Source organism: Danio rerio, chromosome 20 (genome assembly GCF_052040795.2).
Source record: "Danio rerio strain M-AB ecotype USA chromosome 20, GRCz13ab, whole genome shotgun sequence".
Taxonomy (NCBI): domain Eukaryota; kingdom Metazoa; phylum Chordata; class Actinopteri; order Cypriniformes; family Danionidae; genus Danio; species Danio rerio.
In genome coordinates, this window is record NC_141040.1 from 33,007,006 (window position 1) to 33,026,409 (window position 19,404).

At 34.0% G+C, this 19,404-nt stretch overlaps 2 protein-coding genes and 1 long non-coding RNA gene across 12 annotated transcripts in view; 2 read left to right on the forward strand and 1 right to left on the reverse strand.

Annotated features, from left to right (window-relative positions):
* The window catches only part of LOC147839360 (uncharacterized), a 963,858-nt gene that overhangs the window by 660,790 nt on the left and 283,664 nt on the right, over window positions 1-19,404 (forward strand). The gene's annotated exons all lie outside the window — the stretch shown is intronic.
* LOC147832235 (uncharacterized) overlaps window positions 1-19,404 on the forward strand; it is a 165,773-nt gene that overhangs the window by 11,813 nt on the left and 134,556 nt on the right. For all 10 annotated transcript variants that reach the window (XR_015518494.1, XR_015518498.1, XR_015518495.1 and 7 more), the window contains exon 2: window positions 893-982. Coding sequence is in view for 3 of the 10 variants with exons in the window: in XM_087298321.1 (XP_087154447.1) it covers window positions 893-982 (90 nt within the window). In the remaining 7 variants the exon portion in view is untranslated. The remainder of the gene's footprint in view (window positions 1-892; window positions 983-19,404) is intronic.
* The window catches only part of LOC147839361 (uncharacterized), a 62,304-nt gene continuing 55,193 nt past the window's right edge, over window positions 12,294-19,404 (reverse strand). Inside the window, exon 9 of the long non-coding RNA XR_015518501.1 lies at window positions 12,294-12,400. This is a non-coding gene — a long non-coding RNA (uncharacterized LOC147839361). The remainder of the gene's footprint in view (window positions 12,401-19,404) is intronic.

Here is a 19,404-nt window from a genome sequence, read left to right on the forward strand (position 1 = left end):
AAATAACTCAATAATTGTGTCGATTCAGCTCATTTTAAATAAATAGTTTGAACAAGCATTAAAAATATATATTTTTATATATAGTATTTTATAGTATTTTATATTTTATATATATATATATATATATATATATATATATATATATATGTATGTATATATATATGTATATATAGTGTTTATACACTATATACACTCATATTGCAGTAGGTACAATATATATATATATATATATATATATATATATATATATATATATATATATATATATATATATATATATATATATATATATCGTTTTATATATATACATAAAATGATTTTTATTTTATTTGCTTTCCAAATGTTCAAATGACAATGCATCAATCATACCTGTTAGTTTATTTCAATATTCCTTGCCACTAAATTGGTCACATTTTAGCTTATAGCTAATACTTTTAAGTATACCTAACCCTATGGAAAACGTTCCTTGGAGGATTAACATTCTACATGTGATCAATGCTATGAAATTATTTATATTTTTTATAACTTTTATTTTTTCAAATTATTCCTATATGCTACAGCACTGGACAGTGAGCCATTTTTTATAAAATGGTTAGAATATTGACATGAGTAAATATGTAATAAAAACCGAAAGAGGCTTGGACCTGGAAGCAGAAATGTGTTTTTTCTGTTTTTTTTTTTTTTTCGTGTTTTTGAATAACTCTGTTAAGGTGATTAAAAAGGGATCATCCAACCATTTTTATTCCTGCTCAAAACAGTCTATTTAGACTGTTCAAGAATTTAAGAGCGGAAGTAAGCAGTCTTCGCTTAATGGCCACCCTAGTGCTTGTTGATTTTTCAGTGGAACGGAACAATAATTAAGACACTAAATGTGCATTTTTGCTTTTCACAGTGCCGTATTCGTGAGCAGCTTGAGGAGTGCATTGAAGTTTGATCCTCATCCGGCTGATCCTGGTAGACGTGACAAGAAGTCAGACAGGAGGTAGGCTGTATTGTTTAGAGGGTCAGGATAAACCTGACCTCAGAAAACTCTCTGGACAGATGTAACTGATGATACAAGAGGTTATGCGTCAACCATCTTTGCTTTGTGTTTACTTTCTTTGCCCTGTGGCCACACAGGCCTATTGTTCTCACAAATATGGCACTAAGTCTCAAGAGATGCTGTCAGTCTGAGCGTCTGCAGCATAACTCTAAAAGCTAAATGCCTTCCAAAGCTTGGTCATGGAAACCATACATTCTCCTAATGACGCACGCAAGCAAGCTTCTCTCAGTTAACAGCTTCTGTGCAACTTGAGTTGACCGGTTGCAGAGGTGAAGGAAAAAATATTCCAGTTATGAGACAGCTGCTTACTTTTGGTGTAAAACATCATAAATAAAGAGATGGCTCTTTCCAAAATGATCCAGTTTTCAAGTTTATACATATTTTTGAAATTCTTTTTGAGCTTTTTCTGTAAGCAACAATGATCAGATGTCTAGCTGATGTCTGATCTGTCATGGCAAGCTCAAGTTCAGGAGATAAGGGAGTAAGATATGACTGAGTAAATATCTACTCATTGCCCTATAAATGCCGGAGGGGCAGGAGATTTCAGGACTGGGATTACTCATCACAGTTTCTCCAGATTTAAAACCAACCTTGCACACCCACTGTTTCACCAACCCTTTTTTGCATATTTGGTAGCAAGTTTGGACACACCAGGCAAAATTCTTTTTGTGAAGGCGGCTGTTTGTCAGAGAATTGGAAACAGTTTTGAGAGGTTTATTCCTCGTTGTGTGTGTGCATGTTTCCTTCTCTAAAATGTTATCCTAGGAATTTAGAGGCAAAAAAAGAACAACCAAAATAACAAAATTTGGAAATAATCTCAAGGTATTTATATAGATTAATTGACTATATATACAGTTGAAATTATTGGCTCACCTTGAATTTTTTTGAAAATGTTTTCAAAATGATGTTTAATAGAGCAAGGAAATTTTCACAGTATGTCTGATAATATTTTTTTTCTTCTGGAGCGAGGCTTATTTCTTTTATTTGGGCTTGAATAAAAGCAGTTTTAAATTTTTTTAAAAAACATTTTTAGGTCAAAATATACATAGATGATAGATAGATGGATAGAAAGAAAGAAAGAAAGAACATATTGATAAAAACACCCCCAAAAAACTTGAATTTTGATTTCAGAGAACCTTTAAATCTTTAACACTCCTCTTAAAACTCCTTGGTTTTACCCATCAGCTGTTTAACCATTTTTTTGTCATTTGAACTATCATACATTTCAGCGTCTTTTATATATTTCTCTGAAAAGTACGTTTTTGTGTTCAGTTTAACATAATAACAACATTATTTATCCCAGGTTTTTACTTTTTTTTAAAAAAACATTATGTAGACCCTTTTCTTTAATTTGTTTTTTATTAAAGTATCTCATCTTTAACCCATATGTATGTGTGTATCGCAACTTTAATGTATAAATGACTCCTCAGATGTAAGTTCTTGCTAACAGCTAGATCACTCACAATTATTAAAGAAAAATATTAAATTTTAATTTAGCTCCAATCTTGAACAGTCTTCAGGAAAACCTAACGTACATGAATTCCTTTCCATACTAACCCAAAATAACCTCTCTGTCCGAAGCCAGCCAAGCTTTGCAGTGTTGACTCTTCAGAAACACTTAAGCATCTTGTTTATGTCTCTCAGCGAGTTATGTGCAAGAAAAGCTGCATTGAAGAGTGTTAAATCAGCAGAATGGCATGTTCATCTGAATTCATCTCCAACATGAGGTAACAGGCCACACAGGGTCATTAAGTACCTAAAGAGAGAAAGGTTTAGTCTGCATATTTGTCATGGACTACTTTGTATGACTATTCTGAACCTGAATGTGGTAATTCATCCTTAAACTGGTCTTGAATTAGACCGAGAAGAGCTAGAGCGTTTCAGATGTAGGATTAGAATGGACCATGAGCACCTGTGCAGCTGCTTCGATAATCCACTCTTTACCTGTAATATCAGAACAGAGCCAGATCTCACAGATGAAAGGATATTTGTTTCCACAGGCCCCGTATTCAGCAAATCCCATAATATCTTTGAATGTCAGAGAATGTTTTCCAAGTTTGTTCCATCATCTCTTCAGCAGAAGGTTACGGTGTGCCAGGTTCCTTTTTAATGTGTTTCCATGCACAACGTAATTTGCATTCCTGCGTCTAGTTAGCGGTAAAAAGAAACACACTGTGTTCTGAATCACTTTGCGGTGGTTGCATGAGAGCACTCTATTCCAGTCCTGAAGATCCACACCATATTTGGCCAGTCTGAACATTGGGTTCTTCAATGTAGATACCTTTGTGTGACATAACGTTTGTCATTGTTAATTGCACAGCAACTTTATTGGCGCTGATTAGCAGAATTAAGTAGATTCGTCTAGTATGATGTTTGTTGAGGCAAATGTTATTGCATCTAAATTCATAACATGTAATATTTGGCTAATTTCAGTTTACAGCATACCCTTTATATCTCTTTAAATACTGTATGTATCCTTTGACCATCAGGATGTCTGAAGAAGATCTTGAAGCCGATCTTAAAGTAAATTTGTTTTTTATAAAGTGACTGAAGTTAAAGTGAGTTCAGGTTTTGTATTTTTAAAGTAGATTAGAGTACAAAGTAAGTTAGATTTTAATTTAAAAAGAGCAGATTTTGAAGGATAAACCTAATTCAAATTTGTTAATTTAGTAGATTGTAAAGTGAGTATGAGTTTGTATTTGTAAATTGAGTTGATTGTAAAGGGAGTACAGGTTTATGTGTGCCAAATAAGTATGCGTATGTTCATACAACATGTAGGTGTTTGTAAAGTGAAGAGATGGTTGAATTTATGGTCAGAGCAAGTTTATGTTTGTAAAGTAGATCATAAAGTGTAGAGAGGGTCACTCTTAATCCAAAGTTTAGAATTTCTTTAATTTAATTAATGTATTGTTGCCACAAAAAGTGAATAAGAATACTTTTTCAGTTATTTTAATAATTTAACAATTTGTTTCCATTCCCTGTGATTAAGAGACCAAAATTTTTACTTCTTAAGAATCTGCACAAATTAGCAATCATTTTAGAAGTTGCTTCAACTAGGGATCCACTGTAGCTTCAAATAAAACAAGAAAAAGTACAGTCTTGGTCTAAAGCTTTAAGACTCTAATTTAGCAAAAATGCATTCTGCAATACATATGACTTAAAAATTATAACCATATCCAAATTAAAGGCACAATATATACAGTTTTATACAGTGCATCCGGAAATTATTCATAGCGCTTCACTTTTTCCACATTTTTTGATGTTCCAGCCTATTCCAAAATGAATTAAATTCATTTATTTCCTTAAAATTCTACACACAATACCCCATAATGACAATGTGAAAAAAGATTTTTTGAAATGGCTGCAAATTTATTACAAATACAAAACCTGAAAAATGACATGTACATAAGTATTCACAGCTTTTGTCATGATCATTCTTAAGATGTTTCAGCAGCTTAATTGGAGTTCACCTGTGGTAAATTCAGTTGATTGGTCATGATTTGAAAAGGCATACGTCTATATAAGGTCCCAGGGTTGACAGTGCATGTCTAAGCACAACTCAAGCATGAAGACAAAGGAATTGTCTGTTGACCTCTAAGACATGATTGTCTCGAGGCACAAGGCTGGAGAAGGTTATAGAACAATTTCTGATGCTCTGAAAGTTCCAACGAACACAGTGGCCGCTATCATCCGTAAGTGTAAGATGTTTGGAACCACCAGGACTCTTTCTAGAGCTTGCCGACCATCTAAGCTGAGTGATTGGGGGAGAAGGGCCTTGGTCAGTGAGGTGATTAACAACCCGGTGGTCACTCTGTCTGAGCTCTAACGTTCTTCTGTGGAGAGAGGAGAACCTTACAGAAGGACAACCATCTGTGCAGCAATCCACCAATCAGGCCTGTATGGCAGACAAAAGCCACTCCCTGCCTGGAATTTGCCAAAGGGCATCTGAAGGACTCTCAGACCATAAGAAACAAAATTCTCTTCTCTGATGAGACAAAATTTGAACTCTTTGGAGTGAATGTCAGGTGTTACGTTTGAAGAAAACCAGGCACCGCTTATCACCAGGCTAATACCATCCCAACGGTGAAGCATGGTGGTGGCAGCATCATGCTGTGCTGATGTTTTTTTTAGCAGCAGGAACTGGAAGACTAGTCAGGATAGAGGTAAAGATGAATGCAGCAATGGACAGAGACATTCTGAATGAAAATCTGCTTTAGAGTGCTCCTGCCCTCAGACTGGGCGATGGTTTTTCTTCCAGCAGGACAATGACCCAAAGCACACTGCTAAAATATCAATGGGGTGGCTTCACAACAACTCTGTAAATGTCCTTGAGTGGCTCAGCCAGAGCCCAGACCTAAATCCTATTGAACATCTCTGGAGAGATCTGAAAATGGTTGTATACCGTCACTTCCCATCCAAGCTGATAGAGCTTGAGAGGTACTGCAAAGAGGAGCTGCCAAAAATTCCCAAAGACAGGTGTGCTAAGTTTGTGGCATCATATTCAAAAAGACTTGCGGCATTGCTGCCAAAGGTGCATCAACAAATTATTGAGCAAAGGCTGTGAATACATATGTACATGTTATTTTTTTTAGGTTTTTATTTTTGATAAATTTGTAACAATTTCAAAAAAAAAAATTATCACATTGTCATTATTGGTTATTGTTTGTAGAATTGTGAGGAAATAAATTAATTTATTCCATTTTGGAATAAGGCACTAACATAAAACAATGTGGAAAAAGTGAAGTGGAATGAATATTTACAATAATCCGGATGCATTGTATTTTGCTGACATATGCCACATTATGACAATTTTTTTAAGAATGTTCAAATAAAGAGAAAAAAGTATTTTTAACTAGTTTTACAAACGATTTCCTATATGTCACCTTGCTAACGATGCCATACACCGTTGATCAGCATTATAATAAAACCATAAAATGAATGGAGTATATAAAACAGGACTGTTTTTGTCAGCAGGATCATGACTGGAAGAACCATACGTAGTTGGTTGACTGTAGCATAATAAAAGCTCTACTGTTTTAGCAGTCTCAGATTCAGCTTTACCCTGTTTCATAACACCATGATGATAAGAGTTGTACACTTAAGCTCATTCATGAACATGATTTCTGCAAAGGATGTACTATAATGTATTAAATGAAATCTAATAGATATAAAACTAATTTGTGAAGGATATTTCAAGCATCACATGGCATTTAAGAATGGGAAGAATTTCCGAACATTCAGCTTTGCCAGCACACAAATAAATGACATTTACAAAAGTATCGTCTTGGCAGTTTTTTTGAACAGACGTTTGTTAACCTCATTGGTTTTGTAGCCTGTCCTCAGGATGTAGTTAAAATTCAGTCTTGCCAGTTCTTTTTTACTCGTGTCATTTAAAAATGGACTTGACATCACTGCACTCTGGCAAACTGATTAATTCTCATCTGCTAGTTACGTACTTATCGCAGCATTAGCTTTCCCAGAGAAGTGGAAACATCTGTATACTTTCTACAGAAGCACAGTCTTGTTGATCCAAGCGGCAGGAGGCCACATGCCGTCACCATTCCTGAAGGCTTTCACCATTAGGCTACTGTTGTCAATGATCTTATCATTAACCAGGCCAGACTGCCATCACTTGACTCCATCAAACCAGACAGGGTTTTCTAATGGCCTTTTACCCACTTTAATCTGATCTGAGCATTAGGCTTCTTTACGTTTTCAGAGAATATGAGTATTTTAAATATCTTTAAAGTAGCAATGGTAACACTTTACAATAAGGTTGTATTAATGCATTTACTAACATGAACAAACAATGAACAATACATTTATTAAACTATTTGTTCATGTTAGTTAATGATAGTTAATAAAAATACAATTGTTCATCGTTAGTTCATGTTATCTCACAGTGTATTAACTAATGTTTAAAAGCATGAATTTGGATGTTAATGATACATTGGTAAATATTGAACTACAATCAATAAATTCAGCAAAAGTACATTCATTCATTCATTCATTTTCTTTTCGACTTAGTCTCTTTATTAATCTGGGGTCACCACAGCGTAATGAACCGCCGACTTATCCAGCATATGTTTTACGCAGCAGATGCCCTTCCAGCTGCAACCCATCACTGGGAAACACCCATACACACTTATTCGCACATACACACTTTCTCACACATACACAACAGACAATTTAGCCTACCCAATTCACCTATAGCGCATTTCTTTGGACTTGTGGGGGAAACTGGAGCATCCAGAGGAAACTCACACGAACACGGAGATGCTGTTTTGTCACCTTGTGGAGTTTTAAATTTAAGTTTACTTTTATGCCTAAAGCAATTTGGTTATGTAATAAATGTAGTTAATCGATGGATTATTATCATTTGTTATTATATTATTTTTAGTAGATTATTATTAATATATTATTATTTTTAATTATTATTTTTTCATTATAAATGATTATTATTTTTTATTATTATATTTCTTTTCTTTACAGTGTTTGTTTGTGTACTTGATGTTAAGTGCTGGTGTTAAGTGTGTCATTGTTATGTGAAGCACCCCCATGTCCGAATGAATTGCCTAAATGAATTTCCCCAAGGTGATTAATAATGCTTTTAACTAAGCTAAGCTAAACTAAACTAAACTAAACTAAACTAAACTAAACTAAACTAAACTAAACTAAATATGATTATTTTATGCATTTCATAAGATGAACCCTTTAATTTTAATGATCCAACCATAAAAACGATATCCGCAGCAAAGCTCTATGTCCTCATCTACCTGTTTTAAAATTGTAAATATGAATAACTATCACAGACTTACATATTTTTCCTTTTATTTGTAAATCAGAACACAATTTAAAGAATATTTCATTAGGGATGGGCCAGTATAAGATTTTGATAAAACTGTAGGTTAACCTTGAAAAAACATATTATGGTTTAATTGGGATTACTTCTGCTCTAAAGGATATTCTTTTTAAATATCTAAGTAAAAAACAAGAGCTTTTCCCCCCTCTTAACACAATATATTTTATTTTGAGAAACATTTAAAATATTTTGGAGCAGGCTAAATGTCAGGCTAAATAATTCTAATAAATCATTGACTTCTGCTGTCTTCATTATTTTTAAAAACAGATTTCTTCACAATTTAAAATCAATTTAAAATAACATCTTTAAATATCTTTTCTGCTGGAAAAACTGTTGTCCTAAAAAACTTAAAACAAAGTTTTAAAACCTCGACTTTTTCAAACCGCAGTTTGCCTTGAAAACAATTATCGTCTCATGCCTATATGCTACAGTACCTGGTTCATTGGGTTGTCTATTATAACCCTATTGTCCAAACAACTTATTTAACTATGGCTTATCTGTATAAGACGACATGAATGTTCAATTTCCATGTCCTCTTGATATACAACTGAACATTCCACCTACACATACACAAACATTCCAATCCCAATCCTAAGTACCAACTGTAATAAACATGACTGCACCACCCATATTTGGGGATATTGGAAGTTCACCTGCCATGCCCACATTCCTGACATTGTTGCGTACTATAGGAAAATATCCTAGGAGACATTTACACACACACACACACACACACACACACACACACACACACACACACACACACACACACACACACACACACACACACACACACACACACAACACACACACACACACAAACACACTCTCTGAGTGATTCGAAACAGAGCAGCCGACAGAACATCACTTTTATTTATGCTGTTTCACTGAGCCAATGAGACGTTTCAGTAGAGCAAGTTAGGAAACTAGTTGTCTCGGCAGGAGGATGCTTCTGAGTCATTTCTTTAATAGCCTCTGGGTTCAAACTTACTCAGAACTGTGCTGTCCTGCAAACTGTTACCTTGAAGAACCGGCCCAGACGTGCTTGACATCCCAAGCCCCAATCATTGTACATCAACAACTACGTAATTAGTGAGAAATCTTCCTCGTGTCTTGCACAGACTAGGCGTAAAAGGGGTGTCGTCTTTGTTTTAGGACATAGACAATTCTATAGAATACAAAAAAACATGTTTTATAAAATTATCGGTTGTGTGTTGTCTTAGACCCGACTCATGGCCGAGAATTAGGTTTATCAAGTCTGTCCTCCCTGACTCATCATCCCTCTTTTTAACTTCATGAAAAAAAATCTATCAGCAGGCATGCTTAGTCTAAATAAGATCACCATCATATTATTTAAACTTTGTTTTGTTAAGTTGCAAAACTCACTGTGTGCCGACACCTCTGCATAAAAGGCTATTACGCCAGCTTCACAACGCATGAGCGGTGTGTGTGCAGCTCGGCAATATTTTTGGCGTCCATGTTCACAAACGGGACTTACACCAGCAGCAGAGCAGCATGTCAGCGTCAGCAGGAGAGGTGCATGCGTGGGGCGTGCGGGTATGTGGGACCCATCTGGGATTGCCCATGTGGATTGCCACAGTGACCACAGTGTACCTATCTTCTGATAGCTACTTCCATCAGGATAACAGGCCAATATGGACCAAAGTCTCTGAGGAATATTTCCAGTAACTTGTTGAATTTATGCCATGAAGGATTAAGAAAGTACTGAAGTCAAATATAATTTTGACCCATTGTCTTGCTTTCACAAGCTTTTTCAACTCTGCCCACAAATTTTTTTATAGGATTGAGGTCAGGGCTTTGTGATGGCCACTCCAAAACATTCTCTCTGTTGTCCTTAAAACACTTTTTAAAGTAATTTGGCAGTATGCTTAGAGTCAAGGTCTGTTTGGAAGTGCCATTTGTGGCCAAGTTTTAACTTCCTGGCTGATGTCTTGAGATGTTGCTTCAGTATTTCTACAAAATGTTCTTTCTTCATGATGCCATCTATGCTGTGAAGTGGACCAGTCCCTCCTGCAGCAAAACAGCCCCACAACATGATGCTGCCGCCCCCATACTTCACAGTTGGGATGGTGTTCCTTGGCTTGTGAGCTTTCCACTTTGTCCTCCAATTGTAACACTGGTCATTATGGCCAAACAGTTCAATCTTAGTTCCATCAGACCACAGGACATGTCTCCAAAATTATTCTTTTTCCCAGTGTAATTTAGCAAATTGTAATCTGCCTCCAACTAACTCAAATGTTGTCAGTTAGCCAATCAGAAACATCCAAAACCTTAACACCATCATCTAAGCTTTTTCAGAGGCATAATAATCTTATTGTATGTAAACTTGACTTATGTTGAAATATATTTAATTGAAATATATCTCTCATTATTCTGCTATTAAGCATAACAGAAACAATTTTGATAATCCTAACTTACCTACAAGATAATAAGTTTAGTCACATTAACATCTGATTGTTTTTTAAATGGTTATGTGCCTTTTTATATATGTATAAACTTCTGGTTTCAACTGTATTTATATACATGATAGCTGCAGTTTTCAGCTTAAGTGAACACCAGAGGCAGTAAAGAACAACTTTTATGGGAGATCGCACAACACCATTTTCATCTAAAATCTGATCTGATCTGTTTTTATGTTTCATTAGTTCATTTACAAGAGAACGTTGTTTTGTCGACATGAAAATTGGGAAAATGGGTTTGAAAATTACTTTCTAATTATTGAAAATAGTAATTTATATCATTATTGATAAACTATGGGAATGTGTCAATTGTTCAGTTTGTAGGTATGTGTGAGTCCTGGACAATCAAAACAACATTGCTGGACTGCAGAAACTTGTTTGTGTTTTTCAGGTATTCGAGTAATTACCTGAGCAAGATAATTGGTTTGTTATTTTCCATACCAGTATGTATGGCTTCTCTACACTGTACATGTAGTAGTCTTGCTTGTTCATCTACAGTGTTGCACTTTTGAGTATTAGTCACATGATATATAGTTGGTCAAATTGCTTAAAGCCATAACAAGCTAAAATGGCATGGTTGCTTTAGCAAATGTAACTTTACGCATATGATAAACCGTTAGTGACTTGTCAGCCTTTGGATTTATGAAATACTGAGAAATGTACAGATCCCAAGGTCACGTTTATCCATTTCTGAGAAACCTGAACCCACTTTGGAGGGACACTCACAAGACATTTCACTTTAAAACAAGAAAGAATTGACATACTGATTTATTGGTAAAATGTCCCCACATGCACATTTTCATGAGACTGGACTAATTTATGTGTTTGATGTTTTGCACAGAATCTATGCCTATTGATAATTCTATATCCTTGACAAAATGTTTGCATCATTGCTTTAATGAACTTTCCTTTGTATGCCTTTTATATACATATTATTACAAAAAAGTTGTTGAATGATTTGAAAAATGAGGTATTTGGTATCCATTCAGGGCCACATTGTGCATTAAAACACAATTACAGTACTGAGGTTGGCTGTGTAGAAATGGAATGGCAATAATTTTCATGAATTGGAAAGACGCAATGTTTTATGTGAGTGTGAACTAAATTGAGACATTTTAAGCAAGTTAATTTTGGAAATACAATATTCATGGTGAAGTTTAAACTTATGGTGACTGAATTATAGTCATTGGTACTACAGTATGTTGTCGACATTTTGCATGTCTATAGCTTTGAAAATTAATGCTGAAAGATCAAGTTCCCACAAAAGGAATGTGACTGATTTATGACATCACTCTCCAGCACAATATCAGCAGTGTTTCCAGGATCCGCAGGTTTTGATTAAGATGACCTTTGTTTTCTGATATTGCTGCACTGTCTATATTTAGGAATTCCGTTGCTTTTTGGCTACACTGCATGTAATGGAATGAAAGTCATTTTATTTATCTGACTTTTGCAAAGTGTGGGTGTGTTTATGCCGTTGCTAAGAGTTACTGTGACTTGAAGATCTAACACTGTGAGATACCTGACAAAACAGAGACATCTGGTAGACCACAGCAAGGACATTAGATAAGGAAAACCCTCAGCTGTGAACTCTTACTTAAATTGTTAAACGATTAAGGATGTAGACTACCCAATAATACTAATAAAAAAAAAGGATGACACATTTTATTTTATCTAAAATATGAAATAAAGTATAAAATAATATATGAAATAAAAGAATGCATTAAATGTGCATAGGGTGGCACAGTGGTTAGCCCTGTCACCTCACAGCAAGAAGGTCACTGGTTCGAACCTTGGCTTTGTCAGTTGACGTTTTTGTGTGTAGATTGTATGTTCTCCGTGTGTTTGCGTAGGTTTCCTCCAGGTGCTCTGGTTTTCCCAACAGTCCAAAGACATGCTCTATAGGTTGATTGAATAAGCTTACAGTTTTTTACAATTGCTATGACACTTTTATCAATACATTTAACAAGTTTCCTAAACTCTTAACACAATTAGCACAAGCTCCGTCTTCGTGGGCTATACAATTAACACATTTCTTGTTGTTTTGACACAAAATGCATCCAGTTAAAACAAATTTAAAATGCTTTAACTTCTTTTACACACAAACACAACCAAGAACAAAACAATGTAATTTTACAGTCAAATTTACAAATGCTTTAACACAGTATGTCAGAACAGATAACACCATGTTCTAAACAGAAATTATATAGGATAAAGTCAAAGTGAACAGCTGTTCTAATTGTGAATTGAAACACAAATATATTCCCTGTATTTTATTCAATTGCCAATGAGAAACAGCATATTGCGGTTATATAAATAAATAAATAAATAAATAAATGTACATATATATATATATATTTCTTTATTTATTTATATAACCGCAATATGCTGTTTCTCATTGGCAACTGAAAAAAAAAAAAAAATATATATATATATATATATATATATATATATATATATATATATAAAACTGCAATATGAGTCTCACATATATATATATATATTTGACATAAAATGCATCCAGTTAAAACAAATTTAAAATGCTTTAACTTCTTTTACACACAAACACAACCAAGAACAAAACAATGTAATTTTACAGTCAAATTTACAAATGCTTTAACACAGTATGTCAGAACAGATAACACCATGTTCTAAACAGAAATTATATAGGATAAAGTCAAAGTGAACAGCTGTTCTAATTGTGAATTGAAACACAAATATATTCCCTGTATTTTATTCAATTGCCAATGAGAAACAGCATATTGCGGTTATATAAATAAATAAATAAATAAATAAATGTACATATATATATATATATTTCTTTATTTATTTATATAACCGCAATATGCTGTTTCTCATTGGCAACTGAAAAAAAAAAAAAAAAAAAAAATATATATATATATATATATATATATAACTGCAATATGAGTCTCACATATATATATATATATATATATATATATATATATATATATATATATATATATATATATATATATATATATATATATATATATATATATATATATGACAGCTGATTCCCATCTAGAAAGCACACTCATGTCTTGTTTTGGTTTTTCCAATCACATGATCATATGTTCTAATAGAGGACTCTTGAGGTTTTTGGAAGGAACATCAAAGAACTCTGTCACCAATACGTCCATGTAAGATTATGCAATACAGTCATTACTGTATTATACACAGTGTGTTTTGCAGTAAACTACTCTTTAAACCTGGAGTTCATTAGTACATACAGTACATATACAGTACAGCATTTGCATACACTGTGTCTAATTACTTTCAGAGAGTCATGAAGTTAGAGGCCAATCAAGTACCACATGAAATTTTCAATGTTGACAAGGCTGGGGATGTCGCCATAAGAAAAACATAATAGGCCAAAGGGCCATAGTTACCGTGCCGGGCCACAGAAGATATCAAGTATAATGTGGATGAGAACATGTGGTAAAAGACCGGGCAGTATAGAAGATTACTTTGTTATTTTATTATAATTGTGGTGCTTTTCCTGTTTGCAGTGATGTCCTTCTGCAAAAAAAAGTCTGTACTGCAGAAATTCTGTGTCTGTATTTTTTTTACATAAACTGTAAATTTTATAAAGCAATTTTTTTCTTTGTTTTGTATAGAATTTTTGCCGTAAACGAAAGAAAATGCATGCATTTACTTAACCCAACGAAACAAAACTGTAACGAGACTTCAAATATAAGGGCAGAGCTGACACATAAACTAATGCAGTTTCTGTAATGTCAGCTGATGCTAGTGTTTTTATTGTCAGTGTGTTCTGACTGACTGAATGTTTATGTTGGAAGAGAACATGTGTTTGTGTTTTGAACAATAATTTCATTTTGAAACATGATTGCAGTGTTTTGTTAGACATGGTGTAGTGTGTTCGTTTATTATTGTATTTTGAAAAGTAGTTTAGAGGTTTAGTTTACAATGTGTGATTTTGAGCATAAAATTAACTGTTTTGCCAATTGTGTATTTTAGGTGTGTTACTGCGTTAAGAGTTTAGCAAACTTGTTAAATGTATTGAAAAAAGTGTCATAGCCATTGTAAAAAACTGTAAATTGTATGCTGGGATAACATGTGCTGGATAAGTTGGTGGTTCATTTCGCTGTGGCAACCCCTGATAAATAAGGTACTAAGCCGGAAAATTAATGAATGAAAAAATGTGCACAATGGGCCTTCTTCATAGACAATGATTAATTTCCACAGTTTCCATTGTAACAAAATTGCAGAACCCTTTAATTTCTTTCTCTTCTGAGTTCTGACTAACATAATCAGTATTTTTATCTAAATTTTATTACTGTTTTGAAAAGTTACAAAAAAAAAAATTGTACTTTTTCTTTTGCTACTGGGGCACATGGGAAATTCATTCAAAATTTCATTCAATTCAAATTAATACTATAGGCATTTACAAAACTATTATGGTTATGATGCTACTGATTATGAGGACCCTGAAAATGCAAAAAGGTTTAAAATGAGTTTTTTAAATGCTCATGACAATCATTACCAGCTGAATCTCACAGCAATTTCCTCCTGTAAGCATTTTTCACCTTGAATGTTTGTAAAGTAGAGCATTGTTCAACTTTTGAACACTCTTAGTGCTTTTTCAATCCCATAATTCCTGTAGATCATATATTTATTATAAGGTGTGGTCACATTTAGCATAGTTCTGCAAAATTTTGCAGGCAAAATCTTGTCCTATTCTAATAGAAATTCACATGAAGCAGAGTTGCACATTTGCTAGTGTTGGTCATGCATTTCACCATTCTGACCAGTTCAGAGAGCTACAACGCTGACAATAGATAATGGGCCTTTTTACATTCATATAGACTGAACAATATTTTTAGTTTTTTCCTGTAGTCATTGTATCAAGACTAAGATTGTATAAGATTCTAACTTACAGCGGGGAAAATAAGTATTGAACATGTCATGTTTTTTCCTTGGAATAATTTTCTAAAGCAGCCACTGACATGAAATTAAACCAGATTTTGGGAAACCCAAACAATCTGAACATGAAAAAAAATATATCTATAATAACAATAGAATGACACTAGCAGAAAGTACTGAACTACTAAAACGTATTTAATACTTTATATAAAATACTTTTTTTAATGCCTCTCATATGGAGAATGACGTCACATGCATTGCTCAGGTGTAAGTTTTTTTTCACAGATCTCAACAGTGTGTAAAACTCTTGATGGTTCTGTGGGTCTTGCCTATCAAATCTGCTCTTTATTTTGTATTTTATATTGGATCCGAGTCAGATGATTGGCTGGGCTATTCTACAGCTTTCTTTCTCTGAATGAATTTGAGAGTTTCCTTGGCTCTGTTTTAGATCATTGTCTTGCTGAAATGTCCACTCTGGTTTTATCTTCATCATCCTGATGATGTAGATGTTGGACTGAAGCAGCTGATAATAATTTAGAATAAGGAAAGGCAGAGGGTTGCTGAAAAACTACTGAGAGATTTCAACTGCTGTCTGGGCTTTCACTGACTTTCTACAGCTCCTTTTCTTCATGTGTTCTATACTTTTTACCCTCTGTCATTTCATTGTATTATTCATAACTTAAATTGTAAACTACTTAGATTTGTTTTCTTAGCATATTTGGATTTCTTTGGTTATTATCAACATCAGAGAAAATTTTCAAGTCTTGAGAAAAATGGTGATTTGTAATACTTGTACTCTGCTGTATATATTGACCTGATTCTGCAATGCAGAAGTAAGCACTTATATGATTGTTTTAGGAATTCTGATTCATTAGCCTATGGAGGAAATGACTTGGAATTACAAACAGCAATAAACATCAAACTCCTTTCTCTGACAACAAGTGTGTTTATGAATGTACATAAAAATAATATAATAAAAAAACACTAGTTTACAACATTTTATGGCTAAAAGTCAAAGGCATTCTGCCAATAATGTTTGAACGACTGTGCCGGCTCTTTCGTGAAATAATAAGGTCAATATTCTTGTTTTGTCATTGATACGAAACATCTATCTATATCTTGTTTCCCGACACTATACAAAATGAAATAATCCATTAGTACATCCCATTACCTGATATTATTTACAAATCACCAAATAAAAATATGGCCATGCACATCATTTTTTGGTTTCTGAATTCAATTGTAAATCCAGATTGAATTAATTTAAAATCACGGATTATGTAAATAAAATACTATTTGGATTATACACTTAAATACAATACAGTATGTGCACATACATGTGACTGCACAAACAAACTCACTTTTTGAACATCTGCCCGAGCTCAGACAAGATAAAAGATTCAGAAGAATAACACCCTCATGCTGAGTAATGTTGTCTCGCTTGCGGTTTTTCCCTGTCAAACTATCTTTTTCTTTTATCCTTCCTGCTGCATCTGAGAGGAAACGATGAGCTGTGGGAAGGGGTGTAATGAATAATGCGTGAGAAAACAATTTTAAAGCACATGTGCTGTCACGACAGGTTTAGCTCAAACTGTTGTTTTTTGGACATTGAGCGTCGTCTCTACACAGCAACAGACAATTGAGTTGTGGTGAATATATTCATGTCTTCACCAAGGATATAGCATTTTTTTTTCACCCCCCAAAGGCATGCATCCTTCAACATGTTGATTCTTGGGGCAGCCGAGCTTTCATCAGCTTTATTAAAGACGTTTTGATGAAAAAAAGTGGTCCCACCCTTTGAGAGCGAGAGCACAGCTGGAGCATTGTGTCTGTCCATGAGGGGTCTTCCTGAAGATTTAATCCAAAATAGGCATCGGTCTGAGTGAATAATCCCAGCACACTGTTCTCATGCTTACATCTGCATCCTATGAAAGACTGCATGTTTGAACTGAGCTTTTGAATATACAATTGCAACCAAGGATCCAAAGGGTTTGTCTGCATCAAATGGAGAATACTAAAATCCATTTGAAAAGCCTTTTGCTCAATGAGTTCAATATTGTCACCCAGAAGATTTCCCTGACAGCAGGTCTTGTCGCTCTAATGACCCTTGTCAATGACTCTTGAGATCATTTACTCCACTGGCATTCTTAACAAAACTATATCCATTCACGCATTCCACCATTTATTTAGGTCAGGCAAACTGTGTCAAAGGGGTCATAGTAATAAACACCAAATAAATAAAAATGAAACATTTGAATTTTTTATTTAATAAAAACTTCTTTAAAGGAAAAAAATGTTAATGACAAATGTCTCAATTACGTTTTTTAATAATAATAATAATAATAATAATAATAATAAAAGCATTGGACAATTTCACAAGATTTGGGGCCCTTTTGTCACTACAGGGGAAATTCTGAATCACTTTATTTTTATGGTCCTTTTAATGCATTTTTTGAATTTAAGTTACACTGCATCTACATGCCAACTTATTCTCATTAGATTATAAATATACTGTTAGCTTGGGGTTAGGGGTAGTTTAAGTTGACATGTACTTGCAAAATTTCTTATAGTCAGTTAAATGTCTAATGGAGCAGTATCAGCAGATATTAAGCTGACAGTAATACTCATGAGAATTAATTTGCATACAGTAGTTGCAATGCAACCTTTAGTCAACAAAATGTGCAATAGGGACTATTAAAATAAAGTCTTAACAGAAATTATTTTCCCCAAAGCAATGTATTGCAACTAAAAAGTTGTTTTGATTGTGACTGTTTTGTATACTTACAGGCTGGGGTTGGGGTGTTTATTTTCCTGTTTGTTTTCGTAAGTTTATGCATATCCTGGAACTTGTGAATGTTGTAAGTCTATTTAATGACCAAGTGAAATTTATTTGACAAAACACACACACACACACACACACACACACACACACACACACACACACACACACACACACACACACACACACACACACACACACACACACACACACACACACACATAAAATGGCAAGCAAGAATAAAAGAATAAATGTCTGGAATTGCAGCAACAAACTAAAAAAAAGTTTATATAATTTTGAAAAAAGTTTGTTATTTGAAAAAAGTTTATATTATTTTTTACATACGTGATTACTTTAAAAAGTGAGTAAAGCCATTAACTTAAAAAAGGACAAGCTCAATTTGCATAAAAAGGGTTTAGTTGACTTAACTTCATTTTTATAATTATGTACATGAGCTTATTAACTTAATAATTTGAAGGCAATAGATTTCCTCACTTTTTCAGCTAATCGCTTTTTAATGTAAACAGTAAAAAAAAAGTAAAATAACTGCCGATAAATTACAGACATTTATCGTAAAATAACGCATGTTGAACTACTAATTTATGACTGTTATTTTACATTTTTAAAACATAAAAATAACAGATTTTTTGTACAGTGTACTTGTCATTCATGTCCTCACTCAACTCACAGTCACTCAAAACTACTCAGACTGCTTGCTTTAAATGAGCTTTGACAACTTTTTTATGTAACAGTTTTATGTACAATCCACTTATTTAATCCATTTTGTAAAAGCAATTAAGTTAAACCCACAGTGGCACAGTGGGTAGCACTGTCACAGCAAAAAAAAGGTGCTGGTTGGAGCATCGGCTGGGTCTGTTGGCATTCTGTGAGAAGTTTGCATGTTCTCCCCATGTTCGCTTTGGTTTCCTCCGGGTGCTCCATTTTTCCTTACAAGTCCTAAGATATATCCGCTATAAAGGTGAATTGAATAAAACCAAAATTGGCCATAGTGTATGAGTATGTGTGTATGGGTGTTTCCCACTGATGGGTTGCAGCTGGAAGGGCAACCGCTGCGTAAAGCATATATGCTGGATAAACTGGCGGTTCATTCCTCTAGGGCGACCCCTGGTTAATAAAGGAATTAAGCCGAAAAGAAAATGAATGATTGAATTAATTAATTTACTTTAATGATTTTTTTTTTTTGTGACAACATGAAGGAATTGTGTGGAACCCAGCATTTTACATTGTTTATTGTATGAGGCATTCTACAAAATTTCACTAATTTCTTTGTTGCTTCATCATAATCAAGCATTTTGCTTTGTAATTCATGGAA